Source organism: Danio aesculapii, chromosome 8 (genome assembly GCF_903798145.1).
Source record: "Danio aesculapii chromosome 8, fDanAes4.1, whole genome shotgun sequence".
Classification (NCBI taxonomy): domain Eukaryota; kingdom Metazoa; phylum Chordata; class Actinopteri; order Cypriniformes; family Danionidae; genus Danio; species Danio aesculapii.
The window spans coordinates 17,342,782-17,359,444 of record NC_079442.1 but is presented as its reverse complement, the minus strand read 5'-3'; the positions used below and the strand labels follow the sequence as shown (position 1 = coordinate 17,359,444).

The following is a 16,663-nucleotide window of genomic DNA, read 5'->3' as shown; positions in this document are numbered from 1 at the left end:
TGATAACGTAAGTGTAGGACTGCGCAATATTGGACAAATTGGACATTGCGATATTTAGTTTTTCTGGAATAAATATTGCGATATACAGTATATTCAATTTCACCAGATGACTTGAAAACTGCTATTTGGAGGGAATTTATTAGATTATATTGATTGGGATCAGTCTATAGGTAAGTAAATTATGCATATTGTGTAATAAACATTACAAGCATAGATAAATACAAAAGAGCAAAGATAAACGTGTGATTAAATAGTGTATGTTTTTCAGGGCAGTCAAATACTGTAGTATTCAGGTACAGATTTGAAATAATCAATGAAAAATAATACTGTAAAAATCTTTACTGATCCCACAGATTTGAAATATACTTGTGGTGGTAGCCAGATTGAAACACATCTTTTACCACGGCACATGGTTAACTACATGTGACAAAAAATATTCGTTAAAATATTTAAATTAAAGGTTCAAGAAACCCTTGAGTACTTGTTTTGAGATTTTAACAGATTTGTGTGTGTTAAGCATCAGTTAAGACAACGTTAGCACCTCTCAGCTTTAATTGTTTGTGAAAACTGGATAGTTTTGAGCTTTTGCTGCTAATTTCATCTTCCAGGTTTAAAATAATTTTTGGGCCGGGATCATAATCGTTGACGTAGCGAGAATCTACTAGTAAAGTGATGCCTCGGTTTCTCATTATTATTCACAGCTGAGTTTTCTTATCCTATGAGAAGACCCTGCTTCTTAATTATTCATTCATTCATCAACTTTTATCAGTTGAGTTCGTTCCCATTCAGACACATCGCCTAGCCATGCTGCTGTGTTCGTCCATGTTTAACATCCTCCAGATTACCGAGACAGGGCAGGAGACCTGCTGTACTGCTATCCACTGTCTCTGCATTCAGACCCCGGGATTCAGGAGGAGAGAAGTCCTCCTCATTTATAGTGTTTATATAAACATGATTATCTTTATAATGATATAACATTGTGGTTATGTTTATATGAAATTACGAATACTATATGTATCAAGGCATTAAATTACTATTTATATTTTGCAGTTTTACCTTTGTAAACTATAAAATTATGCGTCTCTTCACAGTTTGTCTCATTTTGTGAGCCAAATGACAACAGTTGTTCGCTCCCCTCCTTCTCCCCTGCTCTGCTGGCCATGCCCACTTCTCCCTCTGCTCACAGCACTCCACGCCCATCCTAAAGCTTTTTTTTTTTTTAATTCTGAGGTAGACTTGAACCGAAAGAGGGGGGTTTCATGGCACTTTAAAAAAGAAATCCACTATTTGTTTTACTTTTATTATATTCAGTAACCATGTGCACTCACTAACAGGTAAAATCTGCTGCTGACATTTTGTACGGTATTGCCAAAGCATGTTAGAAATGTATAAAATATGTAATATAGCAACATTATCAAATTAAAAAAAATATACAGCAAAAGAGAACTAAATAAATGACATAAAAGAATAAAAAACATCTATGGAATAAAAATCTCTAAATAGTATAACAATTCCAAGAATAAAAAGTGTTTTTTTTTAAATAAGGCAAATGAGGTGATTAACTAGTCCACTAGTTAATCGATTGCGAATGTTTGGCTGTTGGGCAGATACAATAAAGTGTAAAAGGATGATAATAATAAAAAAAATACATGTCACCACATATACCTGGGTGGCCGTTAATATACCTAGTGCCCCACCCAAGTAAAGTCTGGAAGCACTGAAGTTACTGTAGGCTACGTCCAGCTGCTTTTATTTCTATCAGCTTCTAATTGGTGTTAATGAATTATTACAGCTTAGATCAACGTTTAGTTTTGTGGCAAGTAGCCATGTAATAAATAGGATAATGCACATCCAGGCAGGTGTTTTTGCACAATATAGCCATTCAGTCTTATACAACAGCCCTCGGCTGCATGTCAGGCAGTTGATAAGCCTGTCCGGTTTTATTCTGCGAGAACAACCACCTAGATGAAGATTATCCCTTACTTATATTGTGGAGAGCAGGTGCTTTAGGTCTTGTGTATGAAACAAAAGGCGTTGACAAGCTCTCCATCTTTCATGTAGTGTAAAATGCGCAGTGAACATATTTTGTGTTAGTGGGTTTTTCTGTTACATGATGTTCTTATTATTGAGTCCACACATTACAATGAGCAGTCATCTCAGATAAATGGCTCTTCAGCAAATACTGCGTCACTTTGACATAACAGGTTGTCAGTTGCCATAACAACAGGTACACAGCGTTCTGTCCTCCTTTCTTCTTTTATTAATGTTTATTTCTCATCACAGCCTGACAGTACTCAAACACACACTCAAAGTGCCAACTGACCTACTATGACACATTACATGCTCAAGCAAATCCCAGTAAGTTTGGGCGAGCACTTAAGCAGACTGAGGTCAAGACATAGAGATAAGCCGTGTGCTTGACTGGATGACATTTGGAAGAGATAATGAAAGATAAGAGTCGTTGGTAGTAACAGTTCACCTGATACAGGTATTCTGTCATAGGCAGCTCTATGATGTGTTCTGTGTTGAGCAGAGTCATTATCTGCTCCGCCAATTAAAGATCAGATGTTTTTAAATAATCCTGGTATGATTTCTTGCAGCAAAAAAGCTGTCAACCTCTTTTAGTTTAGCATGTTTATTATTTTCACAACGTTTACCTAAAAATACGATGGTAATGAAATATGAGAAAAAGTACTATAAAGTCTATTTTTTTCACAGTACAAAGGTCAAACTATTTCAGATTTCCCCTTCTTGTCTTAACGGAATTGCTAAATATTCGCTACCCACCAAAAATCTATAAATCACAACAGATCACAGCAGTCTGAAAACGGTTAAATTCTGATCAAAAGTCCCACTCTGGAATTCTCAGTTAACAATTTATCCAAGTTCTCAGACATGAAGCTTTCTCTGTCATTTCTTTCAGGGCACTCCTGCAGATGTCTTGTATAAGGGCACAATAACCCGTCTTATCAATGAGGACAGTCCCAGCAGAGAGAGAAGCAGAGAAGACACTCCTTCTAAGGGGCATGTAGTCTATGAGGGCATCAGCGGACACATCCTTTCCTTTGAACGTGAGTGTGCAGATATAAGTGCCTGTAACCTAATGTCTAAAAAATGAACTTACTGATTTGTGTATGTTTGAACACACAGGGCGTCCAAATTCTAAAGAAGAGGGTTGTGGGGATGTGGGGGCTGGCATGAAGAGGTCCTATGATATGATGGAGGTTGGCATATCATCTCGTGTGCCACCCATCAGGGACCCCCTATCTGAAGGTAAGCATAACATCCCTTTTAGAAGTCGCAGACATGTACTTTCACGGTTTATCCTTCACCTGCCGTTTCTCTCTGCTGTAGGCCTGATCATTCGAGCAATGCCTCCAGATCGAGATAGTCCTCATCCACAACTCATCCGTGGATCCATATCACAAGGTCAGGATGATCTTCCAAACACAACCTTGACCGATAACTTTCAGCTTCCACACGCATTCATTTTCTTTGATTATTTCTCTCAGGAATCCCACGGGATGATTGTCAGCGTCGGGAGGTTAAGCAGATGAAAAGAGAGGGTTCCCCATCACCCCGTGGACCTGGTCATTCTGCTGATGCTCTTAAATCACGCTCACATGAGAGTATGGTACCCACAGTCAAAGAGGGAGGACGCTCCATCCATCTGATTCCACCTGAGGGGGTCGTAATTGGCAAGCCCAAAGAGGGTTCAATCACACAGGTGATTTTATCCTGAATGAAGTCAAATTACGGGAAAATGCTTCCCATTTATTGCATTTTAATATTATGGCTGGATATAATAATTCTTAATTTGGTAACTTGGAATTAAACGTTGGCAAAGATTAAACCCTTGGAACTGATGAAAGTCATACAAGGCTTTAAATACTTAAAGAATAAAGTTTGTTAATATTTTTGGTTTTATTTGTTTACAATATTGAAACCTGAATGCTCACTAAATGTGCCATCTACAGGGTACACCTCTGAAGCAAGAGCCCCCTGGCTCATCCAAGCGGCATGATGTGCGCTCCATCATTGCCAGCTCTCCACGGCCCTATTCCGGACTGCCCTCTCATTTAGATCCTAGGGGTTCCGACAGGGCTCGTTATGAAGAGGCAGGGAGCAAATCTCGACCCAGTGCTGTAGTCAGTGCCCCCAGCTCTCTGTCCCGTGTCTCTCCATTGGCGCTGAGTGGAGAGCAGAGCAGCAGACCTCACCACAGTCCAGTGGGGTATGAAGATCATAAAAGATCCACCTACCCTCCGCCCTCACACAGAGCCTCTCCACTGTCTGGCAGAGAAAGCTCACAGCGTGCTCATGAAGGTATCATGGTCTTCCAGTCATAAAAAATTCAGTAGCTAATGTCCTTTCTTTGAGGTTTGAACATTGTTTCTCTGTGTATATTTAGGCTCTAGTAAACCCCAACAGCAGGAGAGAAAGGCCACCCCCACCCCGAGAGAGATGGGCTCAACTAAGTCTCCATTGGCAGTGGGTGAGCACACTGCAAATTTAGCCTTCGAGAGGATCCTTGGGTTGGCACCGGACATGTACCGTAGTCAGATGTCCCATTTAACATTTGATGCTGCAGCTCTGCCCAGGGGCATCCCGATTGACTCAGGTATTCCACATATTTGCAGATTAGCAGAAAATATCAGTGTACAATTTTCCATCATCATTAATTATACCTGGAAATATGACATTTTTCATGTATTATGTTATGCATCATCTCAGATTGTCTTTGCTTTCCCACAGCGTATTACCTGCCTCGTCACCTGGCTCCTGGCCCTGGCTACCCTCACCCCTATCCACCCTACCTGATCAGAGGCTGTTTCCCTGAAACAGCAGCCCTGGAAAACAGACAAACGCTTTTCAATGACTACATTACCTCACAGCAGATGCACCAGTGGCCTGCTGCCGCTGCAATGGCTGCCCAGAGACCTGACCTGCTCAGAGGCCTCACACCTAGAGAGCAGTCCTTAAACTTAGCCTATTCACCCACGCCTAGAGGTGAGCCTTCCTGAAAAGGGCCACAGCTTTTGTCCTTCACATGTCCTAAATCTTATAATTAAGATAATATTTGCTTCTTATTTGTTTTGTCAGTCAGTCACCAAGCAGAAATTCAACACAGAAATAGACGCTTAGAAATAAGATTGAGCATTTATATAAGATTTTTATTTAAATTAGATACATGGTATTTAATTTTTAGAGGTACATTTTTATGTTTTCTTGCAGGAACATCTGCATCTCCCATGGATCGTATCACATATATCCCAGGAACTTCTCCAGGTTTCCCTAGTGGAGCCTACAACACCTCTCCTATCTCACCAGGTACAGAGTAGCATGCTAATTTCAAACATATATTTTTTAAACCAGTTCAGTTCCCTGACCTTAATTATTACTTATCTTCTTAACAGTAGGAGCCTCTCACATGAGCAAGATCCAAGGTGGTTCATCGTCTGCAGAAAGAGAAAGAGAACGGGAGAGAGAGAGAGAAAGAGAGCAGAGAGAGCGAGAAAGAGAAAGAGAGCGAGAGAGGGACAGGGAGCGAGATCGAGACCGGGAGCGTGAGAAAGATCGAGACAGGGACAGAGAAAGGGACAAGTCCCTCAGCCATGGTAACGTGGAGCACGCACCTATATGGAGACCAGGTGAGGCACCTCTGCACCTCTTTATTTTGAATAGGTACAATCAGTTTCCTTAATATCTGTAAATATTCATTTATTTGGAACATATGTTTCTCTTTTAACGTTACATTTTTCATATTTGACATATTTCAGTAACTGAAGTGCTTATTGATGGCTTTAGTTAACAACATTGTTTTATAGTTGTAGTTAAAATTGATTTAATATGAAGTTAAATGTGAACTAAAAGCACTTATTATTCAGTCAACCAGTTAATTGTAAAATTAGCTTTAGTGTACTTCAGTGAATCTTTCATATGCATCTCAGTACTGCTAAAAATCTAAACTTTGTTTCTGAGCAGGAGCACCAGAGCAGATGAGCGGCAGCAGTTCTCGCCCCCCTTCTCATCCATACAGTCACCAGTCCCCGCTCTCCCCCCGTCCCCAGGACAGCTTGCAGCAGAGACCAAGTGTCCTGCACAACACCAGCTCCAAGAGCCTGTCAAACTCTGAGCACAACAGTCCTTCTGTGCTGAGGTGAGTCTTCCCCACTCAAACTGCTGTCTGAAGCTCCATCTAGTCAGATCAACATGTTGAAGCTGGCTCTAATTTGTTTTCCACTTTTCTTTCTTCAGACCACCAGGCTCTGCTCGTTACCAGGGCTTCAGTGGGCACCTCCAGAGGCCTGGTTTACCCGGTGAGGGTTACCCGTCTGGAACGGATCCAAGTGCTAAAGACTTGAGCAGAGATGGGGGCAAAAGCCATGGGCGAGGAGGTCTGCCCAAACACCAAGACCTTTCATCCTCTTCTAAATCTGACCCCAAGCTTGCCAGCCCTGGTGCCGGTGGGACATATCCCTCTCCATACAACCAGGCCCCTGTTGCCCACTTGCCCACGAGTCGAGGGCACTCCTTGTTGGCCCCCGAAAGCGGCGGCGGCGGCAGTTCCATCCCATCCCGTGGCGGGGACAGCGGCAGCAGCGCGTCAAGTAGGGAAAAGACTCAAAACAAAGTGATGTCCATACAGGAACACGAACTTCGAGCACTCGGTAAGACCACCATGACAGCGGCCAACTTCATAAACGCGATAATCATGCATCAAATTTCTTGTGATGCGGCGATGCCAGAGACTGGTGCGCTCGCGACCAACGGCACCTGTGATGGTAAGATGCTCTGGGACCTTTGGGCCGTTAATGCCACATCCACGCCCTCCCCTGCCCATTCTTCCTTTTCTCAACCAGTCCACCAAAACCCTCTCCCTCCCTCCCTCCCTCATCATTCCTCTGCCCATCCTGCACCCCTGCCCCTTACGTCTGTGGCCTAGTGCACGCTTGTGGTGGTTGGCATTGATGAGAATCAACCCAGTTTCCATTATTCGTTCAGTTTGGTTCATTTTTTTTCATTTGAAAACGCTTTTTACACTTTGCTTTTTGTTTATTTTTTGGCATCTGAAGCATTGCTTAAAGACCACCAAAGGTTTTTCTCCCCTTTTTGCGTCATCTCATTAAACCCTTTGCCAAATCTGAATTTTGAGGGGAGATTCTGCATGTTTCAGTCCAAACTTCCACAATTTAAAATAGTGAAGCTCACGAAACATTTTGAGCTTTTGCTTTGTAATGGCCACAGGCGTATATCGTAGTCGACTGATAAATCACGCCCTAACGGTCCAGAAAGATTCGTCTGGAGTCCAGCTTTATCTAGACCACAGAGAGATCCTGAGGTGAACTTTAAGAGCTCATTCATTCAACAGTGATGTGGTTGCTCATTGTTTTATAACATCCTTATCGGCTTGCCTCTTGTGTTCCTCCTTTTGGGGAACGTTTCATAGTTCTACATGTTTGCTTCCTGTTTCATTTCCTTTTTCAGAGACGGGGCATACTGGCGCTTTGACAGTTTGATAGCTGCATAAATCAGACCATTATTCTAGATCTAGGGAAAGAGCTGGAGCTGAATTATTTTCAAACTGTTTGTTCCCAATGAGTGTTGAACATCTGCAGGACCATAATACTACTGTACAGCATATGCTTAGTTCACACTACAGGATTTAGGCCTGATTTGTGAACTACTGAATAATGGATGCACCTCGCAGTCGAAAATCCAATATATAGTATGCTAAATATTCCAGAGCAGTTGGCCGACTCACCTCATGTGGCAGACCAGCGAATTGACGATGCTTTCAAATGCTCTCTTGAATTCTTTCAGAGATTTCAAATGCTGCTTCAGTCATATCATCAAACAAGCAGCCAATAATGTTCAGCTTTTTCTGACAGCTCCACCAACAACATTTTATTAGCTGTGGTTTGTGGGCCGGACAGAGTTATTGTGTGACAGAGTTGTCATATCATGTAGTGTGTGACCTCCCTCTTGTGGATAATTTACGCAGTGTGAATACCACAGCAATTTAAAGCAAGTGGTACTCACTGCAGAGCCACATGGGCAGAGCAGAGCTCCAGCTCCCCCTTGCTGCACTTCTACAGGTGATGCCACTGGGGGTTGGAGTTAGGGGCAGGGTGGGTGTACGCATTAAAACGGCTAATAGGGGAAGAGCTGGAGCTCAAGCTCCCCCTCATTGGAGGTGAGCTGTCTGTGCAGCGAGCACCCTCTCATTTACAGACACAAAAGCCCCTTTCACACAGTAATACCAGTATATATCTGGAAAATTCCCAGAACAACTTTACTGGTGAATTCAAATATGTGCTGTTCACACAGGCAAGGACGTTCCAAAATTTTTCCTGAAAGGACCATTCACACATGACATCATTAATCAAAAATGAACTAAACATCCGCACTTGTATTAAATATGAATCAGTCTTATCAGACTGTAGCATTCTTGTGGCTGATTGAGTCCCAGAGACAGAACCAATAACTAGAAATAAATCCTCTAAATTTACCATCCGGCAGAACCGCTAATCGCAGCTAAAAACAGCTTTGTTTGCACATTTGGCCACATTATCAATTCTGATGGATATTGTGAACAGCTTTGATGAAAAGATGATGATGATGAAGGAACACTTTCGCATACGGAGATGTACATTTGAGTTTGTGCTGCAGGGATACTTTTTAAAACGAAAGTCTACTAAACTACTTCTTGGCCACAAAAATCTGACTCACAGAAGCGCTCCTTCACACGCACATGCATCATACGCATTTTATCGATATTTTTTTTTTCCACAGTTTGCATGATCCTAGAAACATTAACTGATTATCAAGCAGCAGCTAAATGTGTCTGGAGAAGGATTTAAAGATGTTTATTTTCATAAACAGCGCAGATGTGAATTTGTCTGACTGGTCAGAGTAGACTGGCTAAAATGAAGTTATGTAGTTTGAACAGCACAGTGATCTAGTCATGTACTGTGAACTAGGCATTACTGAATCTTCAGCAGAAGTTGTTGTCATAAGGACATGTGATTAGAGCTATACTAAGATTTTCAAGCTCTTGCAAGTTGTTAACTTAGAATTTAAATCGTTCAAAAGACTCAAATCCCACAAGATGTCAAATAGTCTGTTAAATGTAATTGGTGTTCAAAAGTTTTGGCTCAGTGATATGTAATAAGAATTTTTTTAAATATTTGTATTTCGCTGTGATGCATTAAATGTTTCAAATGTGACAGTTAAGACATTTATGTTACAAAATATTTACATATTTCAAATATATGTTCTATTAAACATTCTACTCATCAAAGAGTTCTAAACAAATTTGTCACATTCTCCACAGCTTCCAAAAAATACTAAAAGAATTACAGTGTGTCTGGAATATTTACATGGAACCTGAATCATTCATTCCTGAGCATTCACATCCTTGCGTTTATCCAATGTTGTTCTTGGGTGTTCTTAAACCATTAAGCTTTTTCCAGAGCAATATTAATTTCAAGGTTTCTCAAGTTAAATAATTTTTGTTTAGCAGTAACCTCTTAAAGCCCAAGGTGTTTTTTTACATAAATTTTTTATTTCTCTTTGCTATTTGGGCTTATTGGAACCTAATTAGAATAAAAATCTAAGTATCATTTTTTGAATTGATGTACTTTTAGAGAAAAATTATGTCCATAAATGTGGACTCGTGGTCTGAATTTACATAACACTTTTTCCTGATTTTTATTACTATTTTTTTATGCATATTTAACATAGATTTTTTTTAACTTGCTTTGACTATCAGAGAGTAAAAACTTTTTCCCCCCATTTTGGACAGTTAAAAATAGAGTTTGGGACATTTCATATGCTGCAAAACGATTGCAGGATGACACTGTATGTCTGTAACAAAATATCAAACATTCAAAGTATTTTAAATAGCCACTTAAGAGCTAAAACGTGCTGTCCATGTGGCCACTCAGGCCCTTGGAGGTTAAGAAGGGGCTTTTTCTGAGATTTTTCTCAAAACGTCAAAGGGGAGATCAAGAACAGAACCATACTGTAAGAATCTGTGCCTTTGCTTCATTTTCAGTCAGGCCAAATAGCTTTTAAAGATCGTTAACTCATTTTGTTGGAAAAATAAGCCTATGGATAGTGTGTATACAACGGGAGAGGTCTAAAAGTATAGCTGTTGCAAAAGAAAAATGTCTTTGGCTCTTTCCCATAGTAATCAAGCAAATGCATTCGCCTCTCATACCTTCACAGCTCATTTTAAGCACTCATTTTGCTTCAATTTTATTGTTGTGTTTCTGTTCAAAGCGTTTCTGCTGAATTGGCACAGTGCTTACACTCTGCTACAGTCAGATGCTTCATAATGTTGCCTTGATTTCTGAACACAAGTCATTGAATATAAACCCAGAGCCTGTTTGTGACCGCACCGCTTACACACCCGTCTCTGCTCTCACCCTCAGAGGAACCCAGAGGCTTCTACCACACTGTACTCAACTCTACTTTCCTGTCTTTTTTTTCTCTAGCTGTGTCTGCAGCTCAACAGAAGGCATTTGAACAGCTGTACGGGTCTGAAGACAGACTTTCTCCAGGTCAGCAGTCGTCATCTGGTGTCAAAGGCTCTCAGAGAGTGGTGACCCTCGCCCAGCACATCAGTGTAAGTGTCCGATTGAGACTTGAGATTTTGGTGATTATTGCATTGAATTGTAATGGCAGAACCAGGGTCACAAATTAATTGAGGCTTGGAAAAGTATCTCACAAATTCAGTTAAAGGAGGCCACAATTGCCTTTTATAATTAAACATAATGTCTTACAAGTGTCACAATGAACTCTTTCCCCACCATTCTCATCAATTAAGAGACAATGATGGAAGCCTTGATTTCTTTTTTTTTTTACCGAATTTGTGTTTGTGTATTATGGTTAAAAAAAAAGAAGCCCTAGAGCATGTCTTGAATGAATTTCAACACTTCTGGGTGTCCCAGGTATGAAATACAAAGATGATCTGTGTAGATGAGATTGCATGTAGAATGAGGGATGCTCAGATTGCAATTTTCTTAGCCGATTCTGATTTCCGTTTTTTTGGTAAGTGTGACCTGTCTGTACTGATTTTTTGACCGGCTGGAAGACAGTCCAGAAGACCGACTTGTCATTGGTCCAATACATCATGGAAAAAAAATCCTTCCGTTACATTTGCATTTTTGCAAATTGCATTATAGTTGTTGTTTTCAAGCTTTTATTGCAGCACAGTATTGAATATTATAACCAACTGCATATCCGAGGGCTATATTTAGTAGCTATTCAGGCATTTAGTAAAGTAACTCAAATGCAGAATGACTTATGACTTATGCCTTATAAGTTCAAACTGCAAGATTTTAGCTCAGATTTTGACTCACCGACAGGTCTTGAGAAATCGCAGACTTATGCCTGAAATCACAGGCAAATCTGTGCTTGTTCACGCGAGTAACGATCACTCAGTGTGAACTATCAAAGACGCGATCTGAGAGAATCACAGATGAACCGCCAACACCCGTGAGATATTTGGCATGATAAATATCTGGAGCTATCAGAAATTCAAATTATGCCTTGTGAAATATGTTCTGATTGAAAATAACACCGGCGATCACCTATAGCAATGAGAGAGCAGCATCATCTAGTATGAGTATCAGCAGGCCACTGGGAGGTTGAGGGAGAAGTTATAAGGGCTTCTTTTTAGTCTATTTTGACCCAAGAAATGTAGGAAAACTAGTGTAAATTTAGCAGGAGTAGCCATGTCTGTTTGAGGTGTCATCTGAGCAATATCACAACTCTGTCAAAAAGACAAAAAGTTGAGGAGAAATTGCTAATTCTCTTCAAAGTCAGGTGAGCAAAATAGGTAAATTTTCTACCCAATTAAAGGCTTCTTTCTCATTATGTAGTTAATAACAAAAGTCATACTCCGTGACCTAACATTGCTTCCATATCACTTCTCGTGTGTTTGGTTGTGAGACTAAGTTTGTGGACCGTGACAAAGTTATCAGCGATTCTCCTATAATAAAGTCATGCAGTGTGAAACCTCCTGTCACCGATCCATGCTACAGTGTAAACACAGCACCGACAGAACGCTAACCCAGATAGTCATGCAGTGTGAAAACATCTGTGACTACATTGAAAATCGTGTAGTCTGAACTTGGCATAACAGAGATCTACATTCTCACAAATTACCCCTGATAAACAGCAAAGTGAACATATTAAGAAAGCGGTTTTGTCATATTAACAGCTTCAGTCAAAGCGTTCAGTTTAAAGAAACTGGTTTATTTTAAAGTGCTCTTTTACACTTGAAAGATTACTGCAATGTAGGTCTTTGTGAATCTAAAAGGTCTCCAAACATTTAAGGACCAAAGTGCATAACAAAAGTTACGGTCTCCCCAAAACATTTAGCTATTTTAAATCAACAAAACAAGTGAGCATTTTATTTCTGTCATAAATTGTCAATAGAAGGATAATAACCATCTGTTTTAGGGCTGCACGATATTGGAAAACAAATGACATTGCCATATTTTTCTGCGATACATATTGCGATATTAAGTATAACTTGACCAGATGAAATAAAAGGCTCAGTATGGTAAGAATTCATCATCTTAGATTGATTGAGATGATTTTGTGTTGATAAATGCATTACAGCAAAGATACAAACTAAATAAACAGTATTTTATGGATTTCTGGAAGTCTAGAAGTATAGAGTGCAAAATGTAAAATGACCCAGTATAGTCTTCATTGTATTTATACACAAATACAATTAGAGTTTCTTAAAGTTACAAACGTTATAATTGTGTGTGCCTGAATGCTCGACATTGCAGATCCTGTGACGTGACTATTGCGGATGCGTACATTGCGATATCGATGCTGAAACTATATATTGTGCAGCCCTTCAAGCAGTAATGCACAGGCTGCAGTGTTGTATTTCTCAATGTAAACATGTACTTGTCTCCTGCATGCACATCACCAAATCAACCTGTCCTCTTTACAGGAGGTGATCACTAAAGATTACACACGCCAGTCACAGCAAAACCAGATAGGTGGTCAACAATCTCTCCCGCCTGTGTATGGGTATCACAGCTCTCCTGTGCTGGATCTCACCCGTCCACCCAGCACCCCTCAAGCCCAAACCCCCACAGAGCCCAATGCCCGCTACACCCCAGAGGGCACTTCTGCAGAGAGGGGCAGAGACAGGTCTCCTCCTCAGAATAAAACCTCTCCAGTGAGTCTGGCTGCTGATGGGATTGAACCAGTTTCACCACCAGGGGCCATTTCAGAGCCTGAGATGCCAGGAGCCAACTACCCCAATGAACAAGCTGAGCAGGGGTATGTAGCACATGTTGTCAGCAATCAGTGGTTTTGGAGAGTTAAACCATAAGCTGTTGAAAACTGCAATTCAGAGGTTGATAGTGCTCTTAAACAGGGCGAGCTGAAAACATGGCTTATGGCAGCATTACTTGTAAGCCCTCCCTCCACAGGTAAAAGAAAGGAAGTGATCAGAAGTAACATCTTCTGATGAGTCGCTTTATCACCGTCTTTTCACACTGATGTTTATTCAGGTGTTTGGCTTGCTAGCTCAGTGACGAAAGTGAGGCTTTAACTTTTGACAGATTAGATGAGCTGATCTGCAGTAAACCATACCAACTGGCCTAAAGTGGAGAGATCATTGAATGTGTTTGATAAGGTACATTTATGGCTGGCCAATTAAACCAGATTAGTATTTATGATGGAAAATCCTTTATCAGTTGCGATAATAGAAGTGTTAGATGTAACACTCTTTTGTTTTACTTAAATGCAATAAAATATAAACAAACTGACATGAAGTTTGGTTGCATGTACAACCCTTAATCACTGGATTAAAAAAAGCCTGCTATATCAAAGTCCGTTTATTGCAAGTCATTTCACTCGGCGGGCATTTTTGAAACTCCTTTCGGGCATCTGAATGGGGAAACATCAAAGTCTTCAAAACTGTTAGCCAAGCTTACGATTGCATTACATATTTGGAATCACCAATAAAACTAAACAACCGTCTCATAAGTTTCGTTTCCAAACATTTAAATCAAACATAATCTGAATTTTTTTTTAAAGTTGCCCAAGATAATTTGCTTGCGCACTCCAATAGAATGAGATCCCGACACCAACCTCATTTATGGCTGTTCTACACATTATCTTCATCTGGATTATGTCTCGTTTGATCACGCTGGTCATGGTGAATCTCCTCCAGAAATGACAGCAACTCTTTGTTTAGATGTTTGTGGGGCATTTGAGTAATTGCGGTCATGTGATGTGCGTTCGAGAGGACGGACTGTAACTCGCTTTCTTTTTATACCGATTACAAAACCAACCAACTTTTGTTTTCAAGTGTAGTTTCGTTTAAAAGTACAGATTTCACGCTTTACTTGGATATATTTCCTATGTCTGAGAAGCAAGTATTTGCTGAGATTCCACTATGTTTGTCGAGCACAAAAAGTGTGGTAAAAGCCGACGTCTGATCCAAGCTTCTCTCCTGGAGAATTCAGTATATAGCTTGATGTTTGGCTCCTGTAATAGTATGCAGGGTTTACACTTTTCCCCATGCAAAATTATACGAATGACATGTCTTGTGTACTCTATATTCATTGGCTATATGCATGCTATCTTTGACATGCACAAGTTGCTGTGGTTAGGATGTGCCATTGCCCAGTGACATCAGATGATGTCAATTCCATGCCTGCCAGTGCTGTAGAAACTGAAACATGGCATTGGTGGTATGATGCAGAATGTCACATAATTTGACAAATCTTTGTAGAATAAACTAAAAGTTGGAGTGTTAGGGTACTTACTCAAATTGACATTGATAATGATAATAATAATACATTTAAGGATGTACTTAAGTATTAGTTACACACGTTTTTCCATGTATTCATTTTGGCACAGGAATTTGAGAAGCTTTTCTGTTTTAAGGTGCTTAGCCCTAAAGTTATTATTTGCTAGCAGTTACTATGCAGAGTTTGCAGAAGTGTGGATGATACATTCATATTTCAGCTTTGTCTTAATCTATTCTCTGCAGGCTCTGGCTTTAGCTTAAAGTAACGTCTTCAGCTCATGCTGTTAATGGTCACCATGACACCATGTATGTTACACTTTATGGCTCACGCTGATTACACGCTGATTACACCCAATTTATTAAAATTCCACCTCAGAATGAATTATTCATGCATCAAGTTATATACTGAAGCAATGTCCAGATTTTTTTTCTCACTGGTTCTGTCTGTTTCTCAGTATGGGATCTCGTTCTCCGGCTAGTAGCTCTCAGCCCCCAGCCTTCTTCAGTAAACTGACTGAGAGCAACTCCGCCATTGTCAAGAGCAAGAAGGAAATGATTAAAAAGATCAGCGCAGAGGCTGAATTCAGTGAGTTTATGGACTGCATTTATTATTTCTATTTTGCAGAGAAAGCGGCTGGTATTGATATGCACGATTGTCTTGCGGAGTAAACGGTCTTAAACCTGTCTCTTCTATCTCCTCTTTAGACCAGGGCCAACCTGGCACAGAAATCTTCAACATGCCAGTCTCTACAAATGCAGGTGAGCAGTTCAGGTCATTCTATGTGTGTTTTGTTTTTCCTGCACAACAGCAGTGTCTCAAGAAAGGTCTCTGTTCCATAAACACAAGATTATGGCATTTCTTTCAGGACCCGTGAGTGTGCGCAGCCACCCGCCACCAGAGGCCAGTGGTAATACTATCGGCCTGGAGGCCATCATCAGGAAAGCCCTCATGGGCAAGTATGATGAACAGATGGACGAACGCTCGCCGTCCAACTCTGTCAACTCGATGGCTGTCGGAGTGGCAGCTGCAGTCGTGCCACCAGCTTCAGCAGATGGGCGTTCAGACGACCCCTACTCCCTGCCAGGTGTGCAAGATCATCCCTGCACAATTCATCTACCTTCATTGCATTCCACATCTTTTTTGGATCATGTTGTAGTCTTTTTTTATAGAATGAAAATATATTGAATGCAGGTGTTGTCTTGTAAAGTTTTAGTTGATGAATAGGATCTCATTCAGGCGTTGTTGTTTTTTTTTATATACCACATTGTTTCACTGGACACACTGACAATCTTGCATAGAGTAGTATCTCTATCACCTATAATGACTTATAATTCGTTTAGTTGACTGATTTGGATCTGTGTCCATATAGCTTAATATTCATTTGTATGAAAATGTCTGATTTGTGTCCTTTGTTTGGATTCAGGTAAATCCAAAGGAGGACGCTCCAACGGTCGCAAGACTAAGTCTCCTGGTCCTGGCCTGTCTGGAGGCGAGAGACCTTCATCTGTGTCCTCTGTCCACTCAGAGGGAGACTGTAACCGTCACACACCACTCACCAACAGAGTGTGGGAGGACAGGCCCTCGTCTACAGGTACACACACTTAAATAGTAATTGATCGTTTTAGTTTTTTTCATGTTGAATGGCAAATTTGATCAAAGTAGTTTTTTACAACAATTAAGTACGAGACGATAAAGACTTCAATATTGTTTTAAAGAGTTTTATTTTAACATGTTTGAGCAGTAAATCAGTCAAAGTCTAAATGATCGTGTTATACTGAATACTAGTGCTGCTGAAAATCCAGATTTACAAGCACTATTTACATTTTAAAACTATAAACATTTTTTTTTAAGTTCATTTTATAACA

The 16,663-nt window shown here is 40.4% G+C and overlaps 1 protein-coding gene across 5 annotated transcripts in view; it reads left to right on the top strand.

The window, feature by feature from the left end:
* ncor2 (nuclear receptor corepressor 2) overlaps window positions 1–16,663 on the top strand; it is a 181,897-nt gene that overhangs the window by 161,019 nt on the left and 4,215 nt on the right. For 4 of the 5 annotated variants that reach the window (XM_056463320.1, XM_056463319.1, XM_056463318.1 and 1 more), the window contains 17 exons: window positions 2,924–3,071; window positions 3,151–3,273; window positions 3,355–3,429; window positions 3,513–3,727; window positions 3,978–4,326; window positions 4,412–4,621; window positions 4,756–5,010; window positions 5,236–5,331; window positions 5,418–5,651; window positions 5,986–6,160; window positions 6,259–6,671; window positions 10,503–10,633; window positions 12,983–13,317; window positions 15,253–15,383; window positions 15,503–15,556; window positions 15,664–15,882; window positions 16,222–16,389. In XM_056463320.1, the coding sequence (XP_056319295.1) occupies window positions 2,924–3,071; window positions 3,151–3,273; window positions 3,355–3,429; window positions 3,513–3,727; window positions 3,978–4,326; window positions 4,412–4,621; window positions 4,756–5,010; window positions 5,236–5,331; window positions 5,418–5,651; window positions 5,986–6,160; window positions 6,259–6,671; window positions 10,503–10,633; window positions 12,983–13,317; window positions 15,253–15,383; window positions 15,503–15,556; window positions 15,664–15,882; window positions 16,222–16,389 (3,331 nt within the window). The remainder of the gene's footprint in view (window positions 1–2,923; window positions 3,072–3,150; window positions 3,274–3,354; window positions 3,430–3,512; window positions 3,728–3,977; window positions 4,327–4,411; window positions 4,622–4,755; window positions 5,011–5,235; window positions 5,332–5,417; window positions 5,652–5,985; window positions 6,161–6,258; window positions 6,672–10,502; window positions 10,634–12,982; window positions 13,318–15,252; window positions 15,384–15,502; window positions 15,557–15,663; window positions 15,883–16,221; window positions 16,390–16,663) is intronic. The other variant, XM_056463317.1, reaches the window with a different exon arrangement.